Source organism: Gossypium raimondii, chromosome 6, assembly GCF_025698545.1.
Source record: "Gossypium raimondii isolate GPD5lz chromosome 6, ASM2569854v1, whole genome shotgun sequence".
NCBI lineage: Eukaryota > Viridiplantae > Streptophyta > Magnoliopsida > Malvales > Malvaceae > Gossypium > Gossypium raimondii.
In genome coordinates, this window is record NC_068570.1 from 6,998,498 (window position 1) to 7,019,505 (window position 21,008).

The 21,008-nt window shown below is 31.5% G+C and overlaps 1 protein-coding gene across 1 annotated transcript; it reads right to left on the bottom strand.

Moving 5' to 3' along the window:
- Window positions 1-300: 300 nt before the first annotated feature.
- On the bottom strand, window positions 301-10,797 carry LOC105772855 (pyrophosphate-energized vacuolar membrane proton pump). The gene is made up of 12 exons (XM_052631961.1): window positions 10,446-10,797; window positions 8,497-9,071; window positions 8,007-8,386; window positions 7,837-7,923; window positions 7,424-7,754; window positions 6,545-6,955; window positions 6,387-6,446; window positions 6,097-6,297; window positions 5,873-5,938; window positions 3,064-4,331; window positions 1,666-2,642; window positions 301-1,267 (listed from the first exon to the last, which is right to left on the bottom strand). Exons 1-11 carry the CDS (start codon window positions 10,693-10,695, stop codon window positions 1,688-1,690), a joined length of 4,584 nt encoding a protein of 1,527 aa, XP_052487921.1. The 5' UTR covers window positions 10,696-10,797; the 3' UTR covers window positions 301-1,267; window positions 1,666-1,687.
- Window positions 10,798-21,008: the final 10,211 nt, after the last annotated feature.

The following is a 21,008-nucleotide window of genomic DNA, read 5'->3' on the forward strand; positions in this document are numbered from 1 at the left end:
ATTTAACATGAAAATATTTTTAAAATTTGCAGTTATTCAATTTATAAAACTATCCAATTTTACATTGTAACTTCTTTTTCCTATTTTTGATTGATCGATTTATTTGTATCTTCTCCTACATTGTTTAACAATACCATTATTACTCAGATATCTTATATTGGAGTATAACTGATAATGGTGTTCAGGTTTGAGCTTTGACTATTAAGAAATAAGTAGTAATGATAAAAAGAATAAAGTACAAAAATTATGGTTTTCAAATATTCATAAAATACTATAAATAATATTTTAAATATAAAGTAATTTCAGATAAAACTAACGAATTGAATAAATCAGCTAAAAACATGTATAAGCGTGAGGTGCATACATCATATCTCATCTAGGCTTGAATGCTAAACAACAGAAGTTACCTTCGACACGGCTGAAGGGTAACGTTTAAGTGAATATTACCCTGAAGTTACAACTTACAAGATTAGAAATGCTCCAATGAGAATGGTTTTAAACAGGGTCCTAGTGTATGCCTAAAGAATGCTAATGACCAACAGTAAGAGACATACAGAAAAAAATTCAGACGTGTCTGTGATGAGAAACATCCATTGTGCAAGTAGCTTGAGTAGAAAAATCATACTGGAGACTAAACTACTAGCAATAACTCAGCAGCATCAGTGGATTCTCTCTTATATATGATAATCACCACAATGAAATGTGGAATATTATCTGGCACAGCTCCTACACTCAACAAAATAGAGTGGCAATGCTACAGAAATATAAGTGATACAACAATGGCCAACTCCTTTCCAAAGAATAATAGAAAATAAAAACAAACTGCTACCTCCGACAAAGGGATAACTCAGGATCTGGTAAACAACTACAGTCAAGACAAAATTTTGATTGAAGCATCATATTCCTGGGGCCCTACTTCACTTGAAATCAGATCACCTACATTTCTTTCATTATTATGATTGATCACCAATGCCAACTTCTGACAATTCTTCCTGTCCTAATGTTCTGTATCTCAGTGCTCATATTTATTTTCTAGTCTACAACTACAATTTCCTTATTATTCAGAAACAGACCCTCTTGTAGGCATCATTTGCTTCCCAAAGTACACTAGAAATAAATCTATAAATAAATAAAAAGAAACTTCACTTTTGCAGCAACGATGACGTGCATGGGGTTCATACACCATTAACAAGTCCTTCACCTGCTGATTCCAGTGAGCAGTAAGAGACCCGATCACCATAATGTAGAAATAACATCAAGTGAAATCCTTCACAAGTAAAAAAATGCCAAATCAATACCAAAATGATAGAATGATAATTATCTAATTAACAAATATATAAAAATATACATAAATAGACACATACGTATACAATGTATCCATCAAAATTATACTAATAAAAAGGGGAGACAGGAAGAGATACAGCAACATAGAGTATAGTGAGATAACCTACAATAAGATAAATCTACAAACTTAAACAGTTGCCAGGGGCAATACTTCCATGCCCTCAAGCAAGCAAGACTTTTGAGGATCAACACTAAAGCCTTGATTTTAAGAAATTTTAGCTTAAAAAGCCTTTTGATCTTTTGAGAGTCAAATAGATATTAAAATGGCCAAAAAGTAGTAGTACAAACTACAGCAAGATAAAGATTAACAATATAACTTACGGATAAAAACAAAAACATAGAGCTAGCTGATTTTAACACTCTCCGGAGAAGATGAAAGTGCTGCACCATTTTTCCTAACTGATTTCTCCTGCAATACCTCAAGCTTCTCTGAATCTCCAAACAGTTCCTTCCGAAGAACACCATGCAATCTACCAAAGAGCTGCTTCTTCAATGACTCAAACGCAAAATCCATTCTCTCAAGCTGTTCCATAGCATTTACATTGTACATGAAAAGCCCATAATAAAGGTCAAAGCTGTCTCCTGCTGTATTCTCCACCAAATTCAACAGAGTCTCGTAACCTTTTGTGTTAATTGGTGTAGACTCCAACTGCAGCTTCTCCAAAACCCTGCCCATCGTATGGGTAATAAACTGCGAACCTGCCGCATGCCAATCATGTTCTGCACATGTCATCTCCACCATTCGGCATCCTTCTCTTGCAAAAATATCAAGGAAACTATTACATCGAGCTACCCGTCTTTCATCATTTCCAATCCTCACCTTATCAAAAACAAAAGGAAGCTCGTTCCATCCATTTTTACCACTTTCAGGTCCAAACATGGGATGTGTGCATAGAATATCAAACTCTGGCGGTAAATGTTGAAGAAACAAATTCCTTGGAAACTCCTTCACTGATAGTACATCAACAAACAGAGTACTTCTCTTCAATCTCTGAAAAGGCAATGACTTGAGAACTTTTTCAGTCGAAAGAATCGAGGTGCACAAGAGAATAACTTCAGGATGCTCTTCACAGAGGTCATTAGCATCAGAGAAGAAAGAAACCCCCAATTTCTGAGCTGCATCTCGATAATCAGTTCGAGAATAGGCTAAAACAGAGTGGCCCTGACGAGCCAGAGTCTTTGCAAGGAACTGGCCAAAGTTTCCAAATCCAACAATCGCAACCTTGAGCTTTGAACTGTCATCAACACTTTCCAATATCTTTCCTTTGAATTCATAAGGTATAGTAACATCTTGAGATCTGAAAGTTCCAGTAAAAGACAGTAAATATATTATACAATTTGCATCACAATAATCCCAACTTACTCTCTCCCAAGCACTTTTAAAGGTCTATTAATCCTAGATCTATTATAAACTTCACAAATTATTATGCATTAAATACGAAATTAACCATGTCAAGGAAGAAAAAGGATACTGAAATCCTTCATTCCTAGCAATTCAGTCCATGATATTAATATTAAACGACTATCAAAACAAAAGCATTAACCATAAACAGCCTGTACAACCAAGAAAAATTCTAAATTCTCTGTGATCTTCCTTATTCAGCTTCAATTGATATAGAAAGTCTTCAGTCTATAAGCAAAAAGAATAGTGACTATCTATGCCATGCATGTTGAATTGAACAAAAAATTAAAGAAGCAAACATGAAATCCAAGAAATACCTCAAAGCATTTGAGCTGAAAGCCGATGCAGCACCATTTTGGTAACTACTATCATGCACACTCTTTACCTTCTCTCCATTCTCAAAAAACTGTTTCCTCACAACATGATGCAGCCTACCAAAAAGCTCATTCCTTAAAGCATCAAAGGCCAAATCTAACCTCTCCACCATCTCCAAAGCACTCTTATTATACAGAAACAACCCGTAATACAAATCAAAGCTATCCCTACAAGTATTCTCAACCAAATCCAACAAAGTCTCATAACCCTTTGTATTAATCGGCGTTGACTCCAACCCCAACATGTCCAACACTCTTCCAACCGTGTGTGTCATAAACTGTGACCCCGCCGCAAGCTTGTCGTGCTCCTGGCAGCTCATTTCCACCATTTTACACCCTTCACTTTGAAAAATTTCAAGGAATTGTTCACATCTTTGAACCCTGGAGGATTCGTTTCCGATTCTAACCTTTTCGTAAACAAAGAAGAGGTCTTTCCAGCTTTGCTTGGCGCTTTGTGGTCCGAACATGGGATGCGAACAAATGATGTCGAAATCAAGGGGCAAGGCATCGAGGAGTAGATTCCTGGCGAACTCTTTGACGGATAAAACATCGACAAACAACGTGGAGCGTTTAAGTCTCTGTAAAGGAAGAGTTTTCAAAACTTGTTCGGTTGAGATAATTGAAGTACAAAGGAGTATAACTTCTGGGTGTTGCTCACATAAGTCGTGGGGGTTTAAGAAGAAGGAAACTCCCAGTTTTTTGGCTACGTGGGAATAATCGGATCTCGAGTGGGCTAAAACTATGTGGCCTTGAGAAACAAGAGTTTTAGCAAGAAACTGGCCGTAGTTACCGAAGCCAATGATGGCAATCTTGAGGGTGGAAATGGGTGGTGCATGGTCTGGGTGGGATTGGGATGTGGGATTGGTGGAGGAGCATTTGACATGGAGTGGTTTAACGGAATGGACAAATACGGGTTTTGTTACTGAAGGTGATGTTGGAAGGAAAGAGAGGTGTTGGAGGAAAGGTGGAGAGGATGAGGAAAGAAAAGAAAGAGAGGGCTTGGAAAGGGACGGATGGAGACAAGGATGAGTAATCATGACTTGTTTAGCAGAAAGGAAATCTCTGCTTATGCACCTAAAATTGGCAATCGGCAGCAACCGGCGAAAGAGGGGTGTGTCCAAAATCGGCAATGAAATTAAGATTTCTAGGGGTTGTGTTTCAGCGGCCCTAGAGAAAAAGGGAGCGGCTGCAGCACCATTGGTTTTCAAAAGCTAATGATTTTAGTCCTTCAACTCCACAAAATTACAAAATTATTATTAAATCATTCAAAAAAATTTTATTTAGCTCATTTTCTCTTTTACCATTCATATATGCAAATCAAAAATCAAATAATTTTATTCTTTGATTTTCAACACTGACCATCAAATCAACTTGGATCTAAGGTATATTATTCTACTTGTTATTGGATACTAATACATCATACTAATTATCGAATCGTTGCTTGAAACTTACTAATTAGGCTTAAAAATAAAACTTAACTTCCCAATGGCTTAAATAAAACTTTCAATAATTTACTGACCATTTTATAACATTTTTAAATTGAATGACCAAAACATAAACCCGTTAATAGTTTAGTGACATTAGATTTAGTTTACCCAAATTTTTAAAAGTCAATGACAACTTCAAAAAAAGTTAAATTGTGCTTTTAAGTACCTGTACTTTTAATATATTTAAAATTTAGTCTCCTTACTTTTATTTCAAGAAATCTAATCCCTTTATTTTTCAAATTTTAAAATGTAAGTCCAATTGTTTTTATTAAATTCAGATTTATTACAATGTCATTTTTACATTACATAACTATTAAGCAGGAGAAGCAAGAAATTTTCTTTAGGGAGTGAAATTAAATTATATATTTTTACGATAGTAAAAATATAATTTCACTATTTTATAGCTTATATTTTATAATTTTAAAGAATTAAATCAATTTTATTATTTTTAGGGGTCAAAATATAATTTTATTATTATTAATTTAAGATTTTATAAATTATAAAGAGACCTAATTGGAAAATTTTACATTTTAGAGGCCCTTAGCTCCCCTTGCTACTAAGTGAGTATTTTTTTATTTCAAAATTTCACACCAATAAATTTAATAAAAAATAACAGTGTTAATAATTGAACCAAAATTTGAAATTTAAAAAGTAAAGAAACTAAATTATTGAAAATAAAAAATAGACTAAATTCTAAATTTACGAAGAATATAAGAACTTATAACCAAAAGAAAAATAAATCAGCATATAATTAAAAAATTATACATGAAATAAAGAATAGTTACTACAAATTTAAAGTTAATATTAGATAAAGGAAGAAATTAAAAGATTAAAATATTTTGTTATTTACTCCTACATTAAAAAGAATTTAAGAATTTTGATATTTTAAAATTATCTAAAAAAATTGTATTTGTAAGTTGTGTTTAAAGTTATCCTAATCTATAGAAATGATTTTTCACCATAATTATTTAAAGGTGGATTGTGATTATGTCTCACGTGCCATTTAGATGGCTCTTAATTTTACTTTTTCCCGATTATTTCTTCAATTATTTTTATTTAAAAAGAAGTCATATAAGTTTGGTAGAATGTAGAAAAAGTCTAGCAAGTAAAACAGCACTTTTCCCACTGGATTAAAAATGATGGCTTCATTTATCAAAGAACTACATACATTCAAATGTTGAGTTCTGCCTGCAATTTATAACATGAATTTCACAGCAATACAAACAAAACGCCTTCTTCCATAGAACAAAAGAAAGTGACAATACAGTTCTTAACTCTTTTCTAGATTGACCATTATCATAGTCATCATTATCATTGATTTCATTGTCAACCTTTTACAAGGGAAAATTTTCGCTATAGATTCAACCTTTAAGAGGATATTGTCAAAATGTGCTACACACTAAAACTATACTTGAGAAAAAAAAAAAAAAGGAGATTTGGAAGAGAACCGGCAGACACTGTAACCGTTTTTGTGTTCTTTTACTTAAAATATCTTGAAAAGCAGTCCACCGTGTGTAGCGAAGAAGGGTGCAAAGACAAGTGATTCAACAGCCATTAGCTTGATGAGGATGTTCAGTGATGGTCCGGATGTATCCTTTAGAGGGTCCCCAATGGTGTCACCGATAACAGCTGCCTTATGTGGTTCTGATCCTTTGGGACCAAGAGTTCTTGCATGTTCTAAAGCACCGGCCTGCATTCCACAACAAAGTCCACACCATAAATATAATAGAACCATTAACTTCAAAACATCAAAATTACAGTCAGTCAAATCATGGATACCTCGATATACTTCTTAGCATTATCCCAAGCACCCCCTGTGTTCGATGCGGAGATAGCAATCTACAAATATTACCAAGACAGAAACAACTTAAAAATGATCCTTTTATAGGAGAATTACAAGGTTGTGGTGACCCGATATTAAGACTTGTTAACATTACCTGGACGCCAGAGACGAGGGATCCAGCAAGGACACCGGAGAGAGTTTCCACACCAAAAAAGATCCCAACAATAAGGGGTGTGAGCATAACTAGCGCACCAGGTGGGATCATTTCTTTGATGGAAGCATCAGTAGAGATTTTAACACAGGTAGCATAGTCTGGCTTAGCAGTGCCCTCCATGAGACCTGGGATCGTGTTAAATTGCCGACGCACTTCCTCAACCATCTTCAAAGCAGCACTTCCCACACTCTTCATGGTCATAGCAGAGAACCAGTAAGGAAGCATTGCCCCGACAAGCAACCCAATAAAAACTTTAGGGGTCAATACATCAACTGTTGAAATAGCAGCACGGCTCACAAAGGCACCAAAGAGGGCAAGGGACACAAGGGCTGCTGAACCAATGGCGAAACCCTGAAAAGAATTTAGGAGTGTACAAATGAATACCCATTATCGCTGTAATGCAAAAATATAGATCACATTTTCTTCAAGCAAGCAAACACATAAATGCTACATGAAGCAAAAATAAGCGCAACTACATTCCAGGCCTTAGTACAACAATTAGTTCTCAACTGACAAACTAAAGAAGAGAACAAAGATGCTCAAGCGGTAACAGTTTCAAGGGCAAATATTTTAGTAAGTAATCAAAATATAGAATAAATGTTGAAGTTCAATTTACACTAAAGCAAAAAATCAGGGCTTGGAAAAGCAAACACAAGCTGGCTTCAAGGGACAAACGCAACATTTTTGCAAAGACATCAATGCCAACCAAAACACTAAAACCTGCATTAGAACTTGTTATACCAATGCAATCCAGAGGTGACATAAATCAAACAAGCAGAGAAACTGTATGCCCGGTACTTAAGTGAAAACAAATCAAACCTTTCCAATAGCAGCAGTGGTGTTTCCTGCAGCATCGAGAGCATCAGTTCTCTCTCGAATTCTATGGCTCATGCCAGCCATCTCAGCAATGCCTCCAGCATTATCACTGATGGGACCATAAGCATCAATAGCCAATCCAGTAGCTATGGTGCTCAGCATTCCAAGGGCAGCAACAGCAATGCCGTACATAGCAGCAAAGCTGAAACTAACAAAAATACTCATTGCGATGGCAAAAATAGGAATAATGCAAGACTTGTAACCCAAAGCAAGGCCGAAAATAACATTAGTCGCTGCTCCAGTCCTGCAGGAATCAGCAACGTCTTGTACAGGGCTGCAGGAGAAAGTACACACAGTTAAAATCAATGACAACAAAGGATAGTCCAAGAAAAAATAAAAACCATCCAGACTAATACCTGTATGCATTGCTAGTGTAGTACTCAGTTACAAAACCGATAATTAGGCCAGCCCAAAGACCAACAGCAACACATAAGAATAGCTGCCTGCAGATGGAATTCAATGTCACACTCATTCTAATGCAAGCATATGAAGATATTTCTCAATGAAAGAAGCACCAAGAGTTTACCAATTCTTCACAGCTTTCTGATCTCCAAAATTGAAAATGGTAAAGGAAGATGGAAGAGCTACCCAACTAACAATCCCAATTCCGATAGTCATGAGAACAGTGGAGATGATAAGTTGCCTCTTCAACGATGGCTCAATTTCCTTAACAGCCTTGATCTCAAAGAAATCAGTAGCAAATAAGGTGGTGATTAAACAAACAATGATACCAACGGAACTTATAATGAGAGGATATAACATCGGAGTCAATTCATGATTGATGCCAAAAGAAGAGATGGAAGCGACAACAAGTGCAGCACAAGATGATTCAGCATAGGACCCAAAAAGATCAGATCCCATCCCAGCGATATCACCAACATTATCCCCAACATTGTCAGCAATCACCTGAAAACAGGAAAGCAACTCAGTGACAAGTGAAAACCCAACATGAGGAACCAAAACTCAATTTCATAATTCTAAGTGCCATAACATGTTAGTAGATACAAGTTACTTACAGCTGGGTTTCTAGGGTCATCCTCAGGAATGTTCCTTTCCACCTTGCCTACAAGATCAGCACCGACATCAGCAGCTTTCGTATAGATGCCTCCACCAACTCTTCCAAAAAGCGCCATGGACGAACCTCCAAGCCCATAACCAGTGATTGCCTCAAAAAGACCACCCCAGTCATCACCGTAGTAGAGCTTGAATAAGTTGATGGCAATGTAAAGCACCAAAAGACCATTTGCAGCAAGAAGAAAGCCCATGACAGCACCAGATCTGAATGCAGTAATAAATGCCTTCCCAACTCCCTTTCTTGCCTCCAGGGTGGTTCGAGCATTAGCATAGGTAGCAATTTTCATCCCAAGAAAGCCAGAAACTACTGAAGTGACAGCACCGAGCAAGAAAGATACTGTGCTGAATATAGCAGTGGCAAGAGCAGGTTTGCACATCTTAGATTTGTCATAAGTGCAAGGCTGGCTCTTGGTGCTGAAACCCTCTACCGAGCCAAGGAAAAGGAAAATCAAGATTGCAAAAGCAACCATGAAAATGCCAACATACTGGTACTCGGTGAAAAGAAATGAGGTTGCTCCTGCAAACTCATAAGTCCAAAATTAGCTAATGGGGAAAGTCTTCTCCAAAATTAACAACAGAAAAGGCAATAAACAGAGCAACTAAATGTAATCCAGTAATCCCTTGCAAGAAAAGCATATTGTTAGAAACATCATCTACAGAACAAATTTAAAAATAGTTGCATTTTCCAATACAACCTTTTGTTGACGGCAAATTTAAAAACATTGAATCTATATATACTTTTGTTTTTAACAACAGTAACCTATAAACACAAAAATAAAGTGAAAAGCAGAAACGAACTTGGAATTGTTACACCAAAAAGCAACTTAGTATGTTACAATCTTAGAAGCACAAAAATTATTCCAAAGCATCTCACTTTCCAAAAGTAAAATAAAGTGCTAAAGCATATAATATCATGAAATAGTGCAGCATTTGCTGAAATCAGCTTTTACTCTCACAATCATTCATGTATGATACATTTAACGCAAAAACACAATCTTTTTTCTTTTTTAGAAAAGGAAGAAAACAAAGTAAAAAAACCATCCAACTTTTATATCCTTGTTAAGTAAGGCTTTCAGAGTAAACAAATTGAAGGGTTCTGGCCACTGAAAACTTGATTCAGGGCAGCCCCATATGAAGTAGGAATTCCAGATCTGGTACAAGCTTCCACCAAAAGAAAAAGAAGGTAAAAGATATTGTATATAGATTGCCATCATGCATCTTCCATGTGCTAGAAGAGCATTTAAAACCCAAAAGGGAAAAAAGAAATGGCCAGAATCTCAATTATACTCCCTATGTGTAAAGAGGAAAAAATGTAGCAGAACAGCCTAAATCAACGTTGATTGTGAGATATAATAAATAAATACATGTAGGTCCAAACTATAGATTCACCCCATCACCATACACTTCGATCTGAATAAAGCATTCATTAAAACGCATATTTTATTTTTAAGATAGCTTGCACAAGCTGTAGTTGTTCATGGGTTTTAATTAAAAAAACATAAATATCCAACAACATAGAAAGCAAATACAGACACTTAGGACAGGAAACATCAAGAAATACAAACCTCGTGCTCCAAAAATCTTTCTTCTTCCCAGTGATGATTCATAAAACAATATCAAATTTTATACAGACAAACCAAAAACACCACCAACCAAACATAAAAAAAAAAAAAAGAACTCAAAGATTAGAAAAAGATGTTAAAGTTCTGAACAACAAGAAAAAGTCTCGTTTTTCTTCAGAAAGACGAACCATTTCAGCTTAACTAATTCCAACATGCAAAGACGGGAACCCAACACAAAAAAATAAAAATAAAAAGACCAAAAGAATCCATTTTTCAAGAAACCCAGACCTCAAAAACATGTAAAAAGAAGGGTTGAAAAGAGTAAGAACCTTCAGATATGGCAGTCTGAATTTCAGCACACTTAATAACAACATTATGGTCATTAAGACCTTCTTCTTCTTCAATGAGGTAATCGGAATAGCCGTTTTTCCCACCCGCACCGTTGTTACCGGGGGAACCCGGGGAGAGCTTCACATTGGAAACAAGAAGCCATTGTGCAAGAGAAAAGACAATTCCAATAACGGCGCAAACGGGGATCAAGATCTCAGCTCCGAGATCTGGCAAAATCGAAGACCCCATATTGACCACCCTCCTAAAGAAATGAAAAGAAAACAAACGACCGAGGCGAGAGATGAGAGAGAGAGAGAGAAAAGAAAGGACTATTTTCCAATGAAAGAAAATGGGAGAGAAATGTGAGTTTATATACACGCAAAGGTTATGGTCCAAAACTTTAAAATATAATAAATTAAATCACAAATAAATATTTTTTTCTTTTTTTTATGAAATTATAAGAAGTGGAAGGAAAGTTTTACATTTACAAGTGGTGAAAATCACTTTTGTTTTTTACCTTTATTTTGGGGGATTAAGTGGGAATTTTACAATTAAAATTAATTTAGGACCAAAGTCTTCTTTTATTATTATTTAGAAATGTAATTAATTAATAATTTCGTTTGACAACTTTGTGTTCAAACTACTTGCCATAATTGATAGTGATTACTTGGCTAAAATACTTTCTATGATTATTTCCAAATATTCATCTTACAACTCAACCAATTATTTTTTTTATAATTCCATTCTAATGGTTATTGTTGATATCAAATTGTGATTGCCACTGTGACTCCGATGGTTTATTTGATGGGCATAGAGTCGTAAGTGATTGCAAGTAATTCAAATTAGGAGGAGGAAGAAGGGTTTTTACATGTGAGAATTTGGGAGAAGAGAGAGAGATTTCAATTCCTTGGCCTTAGATGGTCTTATAAAAGACGATGTTGATTCTTCTAAAGACATCATGTGTCCTTCCCTCATTAATTTCATATTTCCTAAAGCTTAGTCGACCTCCTTTCCTCCTAGGTATGGATGGCAAGTATTATATTCTTCTAGAGACAACATGTGCTTGCCATGCTAAAGATCTGTGAGGGAGAGAGGTCATAGAGTCTTGGTCGATAAACTCTTGATCTTGTAGTTCTCTTTAGCTCGCAAGACATCTTGTGAGGTTGATGGATTGCAAGGTGAGCTCATAGGGGTGTAAATGAGACACCACTTGAGTTCAACTCGAAAAATTCAAACTCGACTTGATACAAATTTGAACTTAGCAATACTTGACTCAAACGACTCGTGAGCCTTATCAAGCTTTTCATATTTTTATATTATTAAATTATATCATTGCCCTTAATATATATTATTAACCCTAAGCTTAATTATCGAGTAACTCGAACTTAAAAGTAGATGTTCGATCAAGCTCGAGCCAAGTATTGAGCTCCCAATTTCGAGTTCAAACTTAGCAATATTTGAATTCGTTTAAGCTCGATTACATCTTTAGAGCTCGCAAATATATAAGTATAACAATAATTTATGTGAAAAAATTTTTAAAAATATAAAAATGCTCTAAAATTTACTCCAACATTTAATTCAATAATTAAATATATCTTTTCCCTAAAATAATAATTTTAGAAAAAAACAAGCAAGTTTTAAATACAACAATTAAATATCAGTACATCATAGAGGCCGAAAACTAGTTATGATTAAATTATGGAAGTAGCAGTAAAGCTTTCAAAGATGTGATCAAAATGTTTTAAAGAATATGGCAAGTTTTTAGGATAAGGTTTGTTAAAATATTAAAGTTTACTGTGTACATATATCAAAATTAGATTTAGGTGTTTATTTTCTATAAAAAAATGTGTATGTATTTCGTGCTTAAAGGAAATGAAATCATTCTTTTTTTATTATTCGGGTTGAATTGAGATATTTGGATTATGTGTAATCATGATATATGTAACTTTTGTACACGTTTAATTAGCATGAATATTATTATTAATGTAGGAGGATGTGGATTGAATATTTTGAAACGCATTATTCTCTTATTTATGGGTTTAGGAGAGATTATGAATAGTTCTAAGTATTCGGTATAACATTTAATAAAATTGTCACATGATTAATGATAATATATAGGGTTTTTTTTAAAAAAGAAATCTAAGCTTTGAAAATGAAATATATATATATTTTAAAAAATATGCGTGAAATAATTATAATTTAATTATCAAAATTAGAATAATGATTTTATAATATGAACCAAACTGCAAACAAAATGGGTATTTATGGATGAAAAAAACAAGGCAATGAAAACGGCATCGTGTACCCAAACATGATGCCAATCAACGCAACGTAGTTATGTATAGGATTGGACTTTTCCCTAAATAGGAGGAAACCCTTTTTATTTTATTTTTTCAATTTTATAAGTTGACGTGGCAATTAATTATTCTTATAATTCTAGAAGGGCGTATTTTACACGCATTGTGCGCCTGAATCCACCTTTTTACAAAGAATAAAGAAATAATATTAGAATCGAATCCAATAGTTTGGTTAGGTTGAAAATTGACCAAGATATTAATTTTGAGAACGATTTTAAACTGATATGATCAAGAATTTATGCAGACGGATTGAATCGGCAAAAAGAAAAACTAATTAAATTGATAGTTGAATTAATTTTTTTTAATTTTAATGATATTTTAATCGAACCAACTAAACTGACGAACTGGAGAAGAGGGTTAAAAAATTAAAATCATACGCCAACATTTTTGTTCTGATTATTTAACTCCAATTTTTTTATTTAGTCATTAATGTTATCAACATTTAATATTTTGGTCTCTCCTCCTTTAAATCATTAACGAAATGTTGATGTTGTCTTTTTTATTGTCATAATAATAAAATTAGCCTTCCAATATTTACAAAGTCTATAGTTTGACTCTAATTCTAAAAATTAACATATTTAGCCCTTAATTTTACATTCTATATTCTAAAAATTTTAAAAGAATGGATAAAAATCAAAACATACTTTAAAATAGAAATTACTAAAAATAATCTTTTATAAAAATACATAAAATTTTACAAAAGTCTAAAAATATATTTTTAATCATCTTATTTTGATTTTTTATGAAGTATCGGGAAATACGTAATTTTCATTATCATCTTCTTTTGTCATATTTATTCTGACAAAAATTTCATTATCATCTTTTATTTCTTCTAAGAGTGAGTTTGGATAGACGGTGACTTTACTTGTGGTTAGTGTAAAAACAATGGTGGCAATGAGATTAAATATTATAGTGACACTGTAGCGTGAGACAAAAAAGTAAACTAAACACACTGCACCCAATTGCCCATCCAAACCCACACTAGAAAAATCTCAAAGCCTTTTCGCTAACCCCATTCAACACCATAATCGAAACCTAAAACTATCAACACCATCTTCACCTATCGCCATCCTCAATCCATCTTCATCTTCACCCATCAAAATCACCAATTATAAATCCAAATTTGGGTAAATACACTAAGCAAAGCAAAACAATCCAATTATAATCAAGGGTTAATACGTAAATTATCTTTTAAACTTATTCTTTAAAAGTATTTAGTTAGTACTTAAATTTTTCTTGATTTGTACTTAAACTTGCTCGTCATACATTTTGGTATTTTTGTACTAACACTATTATTTAGTGTTAACGTGATACTGGCAATCAATCACACAAAGACACACGACAAATATAAATAACAAATTAAAAAAATTTAAAAACATATAAATTAATAAAAATATTTTTTCATATCAAGAATGAATCGAGACAGACGGTTGTCCAAGTTCATTCAAATACAGCCAACTAATTGTCTAGATTAATTCTACATGTGGTTTTAGTAATTTTATAATTTTTAATTCTTATAATATAAATGTTATATAAATTATTATTTTAAAATAAAAATATATAATTTAATAAAAAGTATAAAATTCACATCAAGAATGAATTTGAACAATTATTTATCTAGATTCAAATTAATTGGACAACCATTTATCCAGATTCATTCTAAATATGGTTTTTTAGCGATTTTATATTTTATCAATTTACATATTTTAAAATTTTTTATAAATTTATAAAAATATATATATCCAAAATAATAACATAAAAACTTATATTTTATAAAAAATTAAAACATATAAAATTACTAAAGCTGTCTTGTATTTTCACTTCATTTAATGATTGTATATTGATTTCTTGTTTGGATGTTGATCTTTTAGTTTTGCAATCTTCTTAAAGAATAAGTTTTTAGCCAATTGAAAATGTTGGAAAGAAAAATAGGTGTTGAAAAGTGAAAATGATGTTAAATTTCAGCCTTCGACAAGGAGGTATTGATACCTATGGTACCCATATATTAAGAATAGATATTCATAACTTATCTCTCTGGAAATAGCTATGCTTATTTACTTCTAAGGTATCAATATGCTAGGTAAAATATCATTACTAGTTTACTCAAAAGCATTTGAAATATATCAAATCAGTCTATTCGAAAGTTATTTAGTGCTTTAAAATTTTGAGAATGTTTAACTATATTTTAATAAAATTTCTGCAAAACTACTTGGGAATAAATATAAAATGCTTAAAAATGCCTTGAAATCTCAAGAAAAACATATCAAATCATTTTATTAAACAACTTTTTAGTATTTGAATAATTTAAAGATGTTTAATGAGATTTTCAATAATATTTTCACAAAATAACTTAAGAATAAATATGTAAATTTTATTTTAAATGTTCATGCATACAAAATTTGATAAATCAAAGACAAAAAAGTGAAAGAGAAGGTTAGTGTTTGAGGAGAGAGAAAGTTCGAATAATTTTAAAAATCAATTCTGTTATGAATATCTTATTAAGTGGATGTCCATCATGATCAAGATAAAGTTTTAACGTACTTTAAATTCTAATAGTTATTAGAATTAGATCTCTCCTTCTTTATACTTCTTAGGCATATAAATAGAGATTCGGTGAAGCATTGTAATCATCCTTTTGATCAATAAAGTATATCATCTATTGCTTTCATATTTTCTTTGTTCTTTATTCTCTCCATCTCTCTTTATTTTATAACAATTACAAGAATTCTTATTAACTTTAACTTCAAAAACTGTTTGCATTTTAACTTAAAAAGAAAATGATGAAAATAATATATTTTAAAATTTTATTTATTTTATTGAAAATGAAGTTTTAGTAATATTCTATTTTAAAAGGTTTTAATTTTTTTCTCTTTTTGAATTTTTAAATCAAGACTAAATTGATAAAATGTGTATAGTTGTGGGTTAAATTTGTTATTTTTAGAATTAGAATAAAATTGATATAATTTATAAATATTGTATAGCTAAACTTGTTATTATATAAATAAAAAAGACCACGTCAAAATTTTGCTAATGGTTTAACAAAAGGGGTGACAAAATATCAAATGTCGATAACGTTAGTGACTAAATAAAAAAAAATTGGAGTTGGGTAAAAAGGCACTAATAATTGGATGGCTACGGGTTTTGTTTGCCCATATATTTATAAGTACATAATTGAGATATATTTACATGTATGCATATAATATGTATGAAAAGCATTTAAAATATTGAAAAACCCGAAATAATATGTCAAAATACATTAGTATTGGTACATATCAATGCCATAATAAAAATGAGTTGTTTATCGATACGGTATTGAGAAACTTAATTAAAATTTAAAACTTAAAAGATGAAATAATATTGTGATTATTGAATTATTGTGTTTTATAAAATTAATATTCTTTAAAAATTAAGTTAAATTGTATAAAAATTATTATTTAATTTCTATTTAGAAAGAATGTTAAAGGGAAGAGTAATAACGTAAAATAAAATAAAAATAAAGAGTTTAGGCCTGCCAAATAATTAAGACGGGGAGGGAGATGAGGACCCTTCACCCAATGTGGATGGCAGCCTCGTAGCCAACACCATGTACCTTTACCAAATTCGATTTCTTTTTTTTAAATACACTACTTAAAATTTAATTATATTTATAGATGATTAGGATTTTTTAATAAAAATATATAAAGCATGCAATTGTTTTATATAAAATGTGAATTTAGAATAGTGTAGATGAGTTCATTTAGTTTCGATTAATTGGATAGGTTAGATTCTGAATTAGTTTATGAATTTATTTACTTGTGACGTTTATAGTGACATACCTTAAACCTTGAGTGGATGATAGACTATGTATGCGTGATTCATATACTTTGATGTAAGTAAAAACCTGAGTTCAAATAGAAAAGAAACTGAAAGTTGGTGCATGGGTATACGACTTCTGTAGTATATAACATTATTCACAACAGTGGAATTCATATTGCAATAAATGAGTGAATGGTATCCTCTCATATGCATTATGTAATAGTCTATTTTTCAATGATTTCGGGACCACAAATCGGACGAGTGAGTTCGTAAATATTATTATTTAATATTTACGAGTCAAATATATCATTATATTGAATTTTAATTTGATAATTTTTGGCAAGTGAATGAAAATTTAAATACAAGTGGTTTTTGAAAAATGAGGTTTGAGACCTCATTTCTATAAAATTAGTCTGTAAATATTTTTATTAGATATTTACTGAGGTTACTATATAGGTATATTAAAGTTCAACTGGAAATTTTAGTGATTCAATAGTTAATTAAAGAAAAGACTAAATCGTAAAAGTTACAAAAGTTAATCGCTATTACCTTATTCGATAGTGGGATTGTTTTTAAGTATTTTACATGTTCAAAATATATTTAATTAAAATTAAAACATGTTTTATAATAAAACAAAAGTGAAAGAAAACCATTTTATTATTTTATCATCTTCCCCATTTCTCCTTCCACCGAAATTGAAATGGAAAGAAACACCATAGCTAAAGCTTGGTTTAGCCATTGATATTTTCTTGCATGGTAAGTCATTTTTCACCCATTTCTCGTAATTTTTATGTTTTTAAGATCATTACAACTAGGTCCAACTAATTCGTATCTTCGTTTTCGAAACTGTTAAAGTTTAATAAAATCACCATTGGTGATTTTGGATGTTCTTGATATTGAATGGAAGATTTTGAAGCTTGGAAATGTTTTAGGATTATTTTGTTAAGTGTTTTTGGTTAGTTTTAAGTTTAAGGACTAAATTGATAAAATAATAAGTTTAGCATGAAATTATTGTGAAATTTCAACAATTATGGGCTGTATATGTATAATTAAAAAATTGGCTAGTTTGGCTTTGGGTTTAATTGTGATAATTGTAAAAGTTTCGGGTTTAGGACTAAATTGAACAAAAGGTAAAGTTTAGGGTAAAAGTGTAAAATGTTGATAAATGATTATATATGTGAATTTAAGTGTTTTAAAGTATTTTAATTGATTAATTGAATGAAAATATTATATTTAGATCAAGAGACGGATTAGTTGGTTGATAATCGCGAGAAAGAAAAAATCATTAAGTAGTTGTCGTTGAAGTGTTCGTAGTTATTGTATTTAGATAAGTTCATATGGTATTTTAGTAATGTTATTATTAAAAATTCTGTAATTTGATGACATTGGTTATATCTGAAATATTACGATTGAATTGGTGAGAAAATAGATTGAAATGTAAACTGTTATACGATTACATGTATCGAGCCCAGATGAACATAGGATACGATACAATTGGTATGCTAATAGGTTATATTGCGAGCTGTATGGGATTGACTTGTGATGAAATGATGATTCTTGACTTGTTATTATTCACTGAATCTACCAGAGTCCAACATTTGTTGCAGACTATCATGTTATATTTACAATGATTCTGGCGTGTTACCGGGGGTGGGTGTTAGCCTACGAGCTTGGCACTTGGTGCCCAGGCATGTTTTTGGTTGGTTTGGCTCATTTGAGCTTTTTGGCATGTCTTGGATGGATAACCGCATCTTCGTATCTGTTTATATCATTCATCAGGCAGATTTTCAATGGTTAAATGACTTGCTAATGAATTATATAAATGTTTACATGATTTTCGATATTATATTGTGACTTGGTATTGAATGATCTTGTATAATTGGTTATATTATGCAACTTGTGTATATAAAACTCACTTGTTGAATGATTGTCGTTGACAAGATTAATGTTTATTAACATTGTGTTAAATGTATAAAATGAAACGGGTATATAAAACAGTTATATGGAATGAGAGACTGATATGAATTATTTAAACGAAATGTAATTTATAAAATGATTTTGATTGTGGTTGACAGGATTAATGTTTATTAACATTGTGTTAAATGTATAAAATGAAACGGGTATATAAAACAGTTATATGGAATGAGAGACTAATATGAATTATTTAAGCGAAATGTAATTTACAAAATGATTTTGTGTTAAATGTGTAATATGAAATGGTTATATGAGACGATTATACTGAAATGGTTATATAAAATGAATATATAAAATGAATATATGAAATGATTATATGAATTGGTTATATGGAAATAGATATACTAAATGATTATATGAATTGGTTATATGGAAATAATTATAAAGTGTTTATAAGAAATGTTTATATAGATAGATATGTAAAAGGCACATTTGAAATGAATACTTGAAATGTAAATGTGAAATGTTAAATGAATAGATGTTGAATGAAATGTATACCTAATGTGTTTACTTGTATACATTTTATAACATGATAAGGTTATAAGTTTCATATATGTGAACTCACTAACCTTGTGAGACTTGTGATATTTATAGGTTAATAACGATCTTATGACCTTGCTTATGAATTAAATTGCAAATTGTTTAAGTTGCAACCTTTATGGTAAGTTAAAGCTTAAGTTTAATACAAACTTACTAAGCAAAGATTTGCTTACATCCCTTGTGTTTGATTTCTTATAGATCATCGAAAGTTTATGTTGATTGGAAGTTCAAGTCGAAGCTCACACTATACGTTCAACGACTCAGTATAAATCGTGATTATTTTGATCTAGGTTATAAGTGGCATGTACTAGGAGTTTAAGTTCACTTGTTATTAGACATGTTGGTTCATGCTTTATTATGTGATGTTGTGGTTGTGTTTATTTGGCTCTTTTGGTATTTTGGCCATATGTATATAAGTGGTATGATTCATGCATTTGAAAGTTTGGTTTTGATTGTGATTTAAAGTTATGAAATGCTTGATAGATACATGTTTTGTGATTTGGGAAATGATGTATGTGAATTGGATTTTAAATGTTTGAATTGTGGTACCAATGAGGGTACATTGGTTAGGCATTTAGGTTGAATGTCAATTATCACTTGACTTTTAAATCGAACCACTTATACTAACTTTTAATTTAGTTAGTTAAAATTCCTCAAATCAGAATTCAATATAAAAACTATTTTTGACTCATATTATTTAAATACTAATTATACAAACTCATTCATCGAATTTGTGGTCCCGAAACCCTTGTTTTCGACACCACTAAAAAATGGGTTGTTACACAGATCGTGTCCTAGGCTGTGTGTACCTAAAATGACTTCAAAACCAAGTTATTTCAACATCCATATCTTAGGTTCCAAACCATACTATTTCCATTCAATTATACCTATTCAAGACACATCAAAACATGCCAAAATTATGTCAATTCACATTCAACCTAGTGGTGTCGAAAACAAGGGTTTCGGGACCACAAATTCGATGAATGAGTTTGTATAATTAGTATTTAAATAATATGAGTCAAAAATAGTTTTTATATTGAATTCTGATTTGAGGAATTTTAACTAACTAAATTAAAAGTTAGTATAAGTGGTTCGATTTAAAAGTCAAGTGATAATTGAAAACGAGGTATTAGGCCTCGTTTCCATAATTTAATGCCGTAAATATTTTTATTAAATATTTATAGAGTCGTATTATATGTGAATTGAAGTATGGTCTGGTAATGTTGATGATTTATTGTTCAATTATCGTAAAAAGGATTAAATTGTAAAAGAGGTAAAAATTAATTGCTTTTGATTTAAAAATAGTAAAGGGACCAAAATGGTAATTAAACCATGATCAAAAGTCCAAGAGGTGGTGACATGATTAAATCCACTAACTTTTGGGCTATTTGCTCATTTAGTCCTAATTAGTTTAGGATTAAATTGAAATTAAGCTTGTTTAGTTAAAATTTAAAATAATTGAAGGACCAATTGTGCAATGAAACCCTCCTTAAATGGCCAAACGGTAGAAATGGTTTGAAATTTTCTAGTTTTGTAGTTAATTGCTATTAGATCCTTATTGATTAGTAATTAAAGAAAAAGGACTAAGTCATAAAAATTGTAAAAGTCAATCAGTATTAGTTTAAAAGGTTTAATAGGGGGACTAAAAATGGTATTTAACCCAAAATTAAATATGATGAGCGGTGGAATTTGTTTTTAGTGTAAAAATATGTTAATTTTATAATTTAAAGAATAAATAAATTAAGTTAAAAGGAGAAAAAGAAAAGAAATACAAATGATTACTTAGGTTCTTCTTCCCCAAACCGAAACCACCATTTTTGAGACATGGGAGGTTCGACCAAGTTTAGGCCTGTCGATTTGGTGTAAATTCCGTCTGTTTTTAGTAATTTTTATATT

Excerpts from the sequence above, each read along its gene's own strand:
- LOC105772855 (XM_052631961.1), bottom strand. The coding sequence starts at position 10,695 with ATGGGGTCTTCGATTTTGCCAGATCTCGGAGCTGAGATCTTGATCCCC. Across the intron at positions 8,387-8,496 it reads ATGACCCTAGAAACCCAGCT|GTGATTGCTGACAATGTTGG; the intron begins GTAAGTAACTTG and ends TCCTGTTTTCAG. Across the intron at positions 6,447-6,544 it reads CCCTCGTCTCTGGCGTCCAG|ATTGCTATCTCCGCATCGAA; the intron begins GTAATGTTAACA and ends TAATATTTGTAG.